The 7,500-nt window shown below is 42.9% G+C and overlaps 1 protein-coding gene and 1 long non-coding RNA gene across 5 annotated transcripts in view; both read right to left on the minus strand.

The window, feature by feature from the left end:
* arhgap4b (Rho GTPase activating protein 4b) overlaps positions 1-7,500 on the minus strand; it is a 74,290-nt gene that overhangs the window by 33,446 nt on the left and 33,344 nt on the right. For all 4 annotated transcript variants that reach the window (XM_063208097.1, XM_063208099.1, XM_063208096.1 and 1 more), the window contains one exon: positions 6,420-6,641. In XM_063208097.1, the coding sequence (XP_063064167.1) occupies positions 6,420-6,641 (222 nt within the window). The remainder of the gene's footprint in view (positions 1-6,419; positions 6,642-7,500) is intronic.
* LOC134456658 (uncharacterized) lies at positions 3,342-4,512 on the minus strand. The gene is made up of 3 exons (XR_010036352.1): positions 4,380-4,512; positions 3,801-3,890; positions 3,342-3,472 (listed from the first exon to the last, which is right to left on the minus strand). It is a non-coding gene; the product is annotated as an uncharacterized LOC134456658 (long non-coding RNA).

The following is a 7,500-nucleotide window of genomic DNA, read 5'->3' on the forward strand; positions in this document are numbered from 1 at the left end:
CTGATGTTTCGCTGCCTCTACCCTCTGCCTACGTGCCCACCTTAACTTGGCAAAGGCTACTCTGCGTTGGCTCTACGTCCCTGTTTTGGGCTTAAGAGGCGCATTGCGATTTACATGCGATTTAATCCGAAGGCCAAATGGGCCATGGGTCTGGAAGAGAGATAGCATCCCTGGTGTAGGGCTGTTAGCGATAGCCAATTACTGAAAAGTGCTCGTCGGCGTCTGGTGTCTGAGGGTGCCTCTTTAATGGCACTGCGTGAGTCCAGAGAGATGCTCTAGCTCTGGCCAGATGCATGCCCAGCATCTAATGAGGTTCATGTACTGTCTGATACGAAGCTCATGTACCGTCTGATATAAGGTTCATGTACTGTGCGATGCGAGGCTGACTCATCATGCTGTGTGCTTCATGCAGGGGCTTGGACACGGAAGATTGGATGATCCTAGAACATGCACTAGCACACACTGCTATTCTAGAAGGAGAGAGCGCTCTCCTTCTGCTATATCATTGCTATTCAGGCTAAACCCAACTGGCTGTCAATTAAATAAGGGATGGCTTAAAACATTTTTAGTACTTTCTTCACTACTGCCATTTTCTGAAAAGCATGCCCATTCAACTGCAGTGGTGTTGAAATTTGCTGTACAAATAAACTGACTTCACTTGACTCGACATTAACCTGAAATACAGGCGAAGGTTGGGAAAGCCAAATAACTAATGGAAAAAAACCCAAGATTGCACTTAACATTTTGATCATAGCACTAAAGCTAAAACGATTCTGTTGGGCCAAAATACTGTAGTTTCCATTTATGCAGCGTGGCCTTTACCTGTTGGCCTGTGCCAGCTGGCTGCAGATGAATCTGTAAAATAGTGCGCTACTGGATACAGGACTTTACGTGCCACCTAGCAAAATTGTTTGGTCAGCTATATGCTGTGGTCAGCTCTTTGTTCTGCCAGGCGTTCCATTAACATGAAAGCCAGAGAGGCAGAACAGCAAAAAAAACATCATGCCAAGCAACTTAAATAATCATTCTGATATGCGATGGGAAACTCTGCACTTTCAACTATCCAACTTTTTACCCGTCAAAACTAAAGCCAATTATCTGCCAAACTGTACAAACGCTGCTCAAATCATCTTGTTGTTCTGCTCTGCCACACTTGTCATGCTGACAATAGTTGGAAAATAACCCACAGAAAATGATGTTTGAAGCCTTATTTTAGAACAGAGCTGTCAAACGTTTATGTGGGTGTTCACAGTCATTTCAGCGATGCCCTTCTCATGTCCAGACAGTATTTCCCGGAAAACGCAAATACTTGCAATGTAAATAGCCCATAAATTAAGATCGGATCTTGGTAGACCCTAAAATAGATGTATCACCAAGACGCGTGCTGAATGAATAGACTTGTTTAGAGCAACTCTGGCACCCAAACAAAGTATTCTATGTTCTCAGGCTGCTAGTGCATTCCTCAGTTATAGGGAGCTACTGTATGTCATTAAGGCAACATGATGTTTCCATGGTGTTGCTACCACAGCTCTATCAAGAATGTAACGAATAGTTGAGGCAGCTATCTTCCATCTCATTTTAGGAGGATCCCTGCTCTCTTAAATATCATTTTAAAACACATTTCCATTCCTTATGGTGTATTGCAATATGTGTCCCTCTCACTGATTCATTGCCTCTTTTCAAGGAGGTCTACATAAGGGGAGAAGGTGGTTCCATAGAACTCCATTCAACGGTTTTGATGCAACCGCGGCTGATTTACTTCCGCCTCAAAAATACGGAAGTGAAATAATCACCATGGCAACGTTCAGCTACATTGCTGATAGGTCGACATCGCTGACAGCGCCAGCCAATCCAAAAACACCTACTTGAAGTCATATGTCCCGCGCTCCCACCCGATGCTGGAGCATCGTCAGATGAAAATATGTCATGGCGTCTCAAGTTATTAAAAGTCCTCAGCTGTGGAAATAGTCAACACCGAAAACCCTGATTGTCACAAAACCACCAACGCAAGTTGAAATACAACTGGTGATCGGTAAGTGTGGAGAATACCAATATGATATTTATGAAATGGTACTAGGGCCAACGAAATCTTGAAAGGCTTATGAAACCATACGGTGATATTATTTAGCTTAGCGGCTAACCTGAGCCAGCCAAATGGCATTAGAGCTAACTTAACTTCAGCACATTGTAACGGCATGTCGTAATGTACAGACACATTGTACAGTTGCAAACTGAACTGTACACGGAAAGTGCATATGTGCTATTTGGGGTCTTCGTATTATTTGGCCGAAAACTATTATCCAAGTCTGCAATGTAGGCCCTATCTCAGTAGCATCATTGAAGTTGTGCAGGCGAGAGCCCTTGGATGTTCAGTTTCACGTTGAATATTTTAACATCTGCGACCATTGGCGTTAAATATTATTAGGAATGTTTGTCTGCCACACCAAGTTAACCCCCTATACGGACATTTAGCATATTTACCCACAGCTGCTGTAATAAATCCCTCTACAAATAACGTGCAAACCAATTAATTAAACCTTTCCGTTTGACAGACACAAACCATGGACGTTGAAGAAAGGCTCCTCATCATCAAGCAGTCATCCAGAGTGAAGATTGCAGTCAAGCCGTCATGACAAGCCTCCCCCCAGTTTTCGAGAAGATTCAGAATAAAAAAAAACCCTTCTCATTCTTAAATCATATTACTTAAGTAAACGGTAGGCACCCCAGAACCTTTCAGTTAGTAAAGCATAGGTAATACAGTATGACAATTACACCATCTGGTATTTTGAGTACTTGAAATTCAGATTAAAATGAAATCTTGACTTCAGTGTCTTCTTACATGTGTGCTTTCTAAACGTGCAAATCATTATGTGGATGTTCTTTCCCACTTCTAAGAAATGCATTACTTCAATTCTTAACATTTGTCTGGCCATTCGTCTAAACCAGGGGCAGGGCACCTTTTTCATTTGAGGGGCCACTTCAAAGTCCTTCAACGACCATGTAAGTCCTCCAAGGGCCGTACTATGAACACAAAAAAGGGATTCCCCCCAGCTTTTTTGGCCTATATTGAAGGTGGCCAGCTTTACAACAGACCCCACCTTCTCTTGGTCCCTTGAATATAATTTAATTGTATTGCTGATGTAATTTCTAAGATGCCTTTACAAAATATGTCATATTTCACGTGAAGCTGTACAACATTAATATTATATTGGGGAGAGGATAAGATGGCCTGAGGGGCCGTAAACAGCCCTTGAGACATGGTTCCCCACCCCTGACCTAAACAGATGTTGTAACAACAGTGTGTTAACCAATATTGGAAAACAATTCAGAAACAAAATGTGTGTGATGTACTAGCATTTATTAAGTGTGTTTCATAATTGCAACGATTTCACAATGGTTGTCGACAGCAGATCCTCTGGGGTGAACTTGTGGTGGTAGGATGCAGGCAGGAGCGTACTGTACACATCTTCAGCTGTAACAATAAACACAAATCCAATAGCAAAATAATTAATGTAAGAATCATACCATCACACGAAGTGAAACGAGAGCTTAGTGTGCAGACTTGATTTTCAGCAACCAAATAAGGCACACGCAAAGTTCTCAGGAATATGTAGGCCAAGGGTAGACAGCCTATGTGACGTCGAGTGCCAATGACCGTACCACCCCTTAGCCATGCTTAGGCTTAGAACAGCAGTAGTGCACCTCACTTCCCAAGCACATAACATGTCTCATAGCACTAGTCTAGGTATGTTTTTGATATATTGATATGTACTAATGTCCCCTCAGACTGCTGTGCATACCGAGATGATCTGACCGGTGGTGGTGGAGGTGGTTTGGTTTGGGTGCTGGCATGCAGCGAGGGGGTGTCACACAGACGACTGTGATGTGCCCTGAAAGACAAACAGAATATGCACCAAATCAAACGCAGTGTTGGGGGTAACACATTACAAAAGTAATTAATTACGGCCAGGTTTCCCAAACAGGGGTGTGAGCACCCCTGGGGGTGCGTGGCCTACCACAAGAGGACCATCACTTAGGGGTTGCGCAAACCACATTGAAATGTACAAGGGGGTGCACATGGAAAAAAGTTCGGAAACCACAATGTAATGCATTACCTTTGTAAATCACCAGATCCATATTTTGGCAATTATTTTGGCTAAAGTAACTGAAGTAATGCAAAATAACTGTAATGGCCTACATACATTTAGTAATATTATGATGTGAGGGATTATTTTTAAATGACAGTAACGTGTAATCGGTAATGTATTGCAGCTTTTCAGTAACTTGCTGAACACTGATCAGACGACACATAAAGCAAGTTAGGCCTATGTGCATCCAAACATTCTGTTTATAGACATTGATCAGCTCAAGACACTTACCTTTCTCCAAATGCCAGATATCAAGGGGTCAGGTGGTGTTGTGATGCTGTCCTCTTCCTCCTCTAACCTGGATTTTTTACTTGACCTTGGTTGGACTGGTGTTGAGGTTGGAAGGGTCCATGTTGCATCTGTTTTTATCTTGACACGAAGAGCGTTACACCGACGCCTGAAGTGCTCTGAAAGACAAGCAGGATACACACCTAATCAAACGACACAACGCAATACATCCAGCCGCTTCCATTTAGACGACGTGGCATTGATCGCAATGTTTTGAGTGAAACAGCAAAACTGACTAGACAGAGCATCGTATCCTATGTCCCATCAGTCCTTATAGAATCTGGTTCTAATGAGGCGAATTTTTTTACTCAAAAGCCATAAAGTGCGATAGCATTGAATATCTTAGCTGCTGGGCAATGCAAGGACAGACGGTCCTTGCATTGCCTAGAACTACAGTATGTAAACAACAGACAACGTCTCGTCCTGAATTCTTGTTTGAACAGGCCTGTAGTTGAGTGGTGCTAGGGGAAATTCTGGGTTGTCTATTATGTGCTCGAAATGCATTAAACAAATTGTTTATATTGTTCTCGGGCTATGTTTATCTCTCCTCCGAGTCAACCGCATAGCAGCTGGTGAAATCACACACACACGACCATGCATGCTAGCTACAGAAAGCAATATCTTTGCACCAAGAAGACGTTGACAGGAGTACGATGAGCTATTTGCAGATTACGGTGCGGAGGGAGGGTGTCTACACATCTGATGCACGCCAAAACATACACGCTTTGGTCATAATACGATTGACATTCAACTTAGAATTAAGTTGCTTAACAAATCGACAGACCAAACACCAAACATAGCTAGAGCTCTATTTACATATTGATCAACAAGAGCTAATAACAAGCTAGCATATTGTACACCTCAGTCATTTTGGTCAAACAGCCACAGAGCTCTTGTACTTTTTTTATTTTACTTACCAAAATTGCAGAGCTTCCGACAGAATACGGATTAGTACATCCAAAGGCACAACAAGACCTAAGTATTAGGAAAGTGAATCAATGAAATAATCCATCAAAGTCGTGATGAAGTTGTTCAAAGTAGGGACTTCCCTGGAGGGACTTTTTGGCACGACACCGGCGCGGGACTGACTGAGTCGAACGTCTCCTTGACGACGCCCTGTCAATCAAAAAATAATTCTAAAGAATGTCAACTGTCAATCAACCCAGATAACAGCGCTCATTGGTCATTTAAACTATTTTAATAACACTTCCAAACAAGGGGTCGGTCAAAAAAGAATACCGGGGTGGTTTGAAAGGGACGGGAAACTATCGTTTGAAAGAAACAGAGCATGCATGGCATGAATTGCTTCGGAGGTACATTGCTTTCAGTCGCACATAGAGAAGCATGGGAAAAGGCACTCTACTCCCTACTTCCGCCGCCAACATGGCGATGTCCCGCCCCCCGCCGTTGCATCACAACAGAGTAGAACGTACCTTATCCCCTTCCTTACTGTATCATTGCCTCTTTTACATGTTTATCCAATCTATCTTAGTAAACATCTTAAAACTTTAACATTTTCCAACACTTGCACAACATATTTAAAAGTATATATATAAATACATTGCATCAGTTCTGCATATTATAATCTTCATTGGTCAATTGGCGCTGACTTTCAGTGACAATGAGACAAAAGCGTTTTTTTTTTTTACAGGGGCAGGACCTTAAGAACATAAAGCGTGACCGTGGTCCGTTACCTGGTCTCCCTCGTGAGGCTGGAAGTGGAATCTCTAAAGCATCAATATAGTCTGCAATACATCCTGTGACTCCTCAATGTGCGATGCCATTGATATTGAAGCAATAAATGCTTATTTTTTGACTGGAGAAATGGGATCCTGCTACATGCTCCCAGACCAACGTGTGTGTTTGGAGCGCCACCAGGGGGTTCCAGAGCTAAAAACACACACACAGAGGTCTGGTAGAAACCAAGCTAGATAGAATGCAGGAGGACCTTAAGAACATTATAGCGTGACCGTGTTCCGTTACCTGGTCTCCCTCGTGGGGCTGGTAGTGGAAGCGGAAGGGCAGGCAGAAGGCGGTGTTGTGGGCCTGCAGCAGGCCGTCGCGGTCCTGGCCCTGGTCCAGCCCGCCCACCGCCGTGTCCAGCTGCTGCAGCCCGTTCTTCAGGTTCTGCTGCATGCGGTGCCGATGGGACAGGAAGCCCCGCATCACCCGCGTCACCGTCAAGTGGTAACCCAGGTCAGTGCACTGAGAAGAAGCACAGCCACAAACAAAACATACTGTAAGCCAATGAAAAGACTATTGTAGCCTCTTAGTGCAGATGGGTTAGCCGGCCGGCCTATTCACTGTTTGCTGAAAATATTCAACTACATCATAACAACATTGCTATGACAGTACCGAAGTAACAGTACAATTGTGGTGACAGTAAGATTATAACATAGGACATAGAACATGCCCCTCAGTTGTGAAGCGTCAATCAATGCATCACACTAATCTCATGACAAGCAAATCGAAAGCCACACGACCTCCTGGGCATAGGGCGGTGGAAAGAGAGGCCTGGCCTGGCAAGCGAACAAACAAACCACAACAGTTCACACTTTGAAAATAATGGGCTATTATGTCATTGAGGTTGGTGGGGTGGAGAGTAGCAGTGAGCACTAGTGGGTACTTTCTGTGACGAATGCATGAATGAATGAATGAATGAATACTTTATAGTCCACAAGTGTGGATAATAAGTAATATTTAAAAAGTAGGCTAATATAAAACAAATCCCCTAATTGTATAACAGATCAAAGTCAAAATATACATGTACTTTTTTATAGGTTTATAGTTAATCTATTGGAAAACAGGACCAAGCCATGAGGCAAGACCTGGATGTGATAGTGAAGATATCTGATTTACTAAATAAAGTTTGTTTTCAAATGTCTGTACAGCATTTACAACACCCGGACAAAAACAGGACAATTTCTGAATTTCCAATACACATGTATTCAGCATAAGTACATACTGCACATGAACTAATTTGGTGAGAGTCTGCATGACAGCTATTGTCTAGAGCTAATGTTTAGTGTAATACAGGCTGCTTTTGAACAACAAACAACATCCA

Source organism: Engraulis encrasicolus, chromosome 10 (assembly GCF_034702125.1).
Source record: "Engraulis encrasicolus isolate BLACKSEA-1 chromosome 10, IST_EnEncr_1.0, whole genome shotgun sequence".
NCBI lineage: Eukaryota > Metazoa > Chordata > Actinopteri > Clupeiformes > Engraulidae > Engraulis > Engraulis encrasicolus.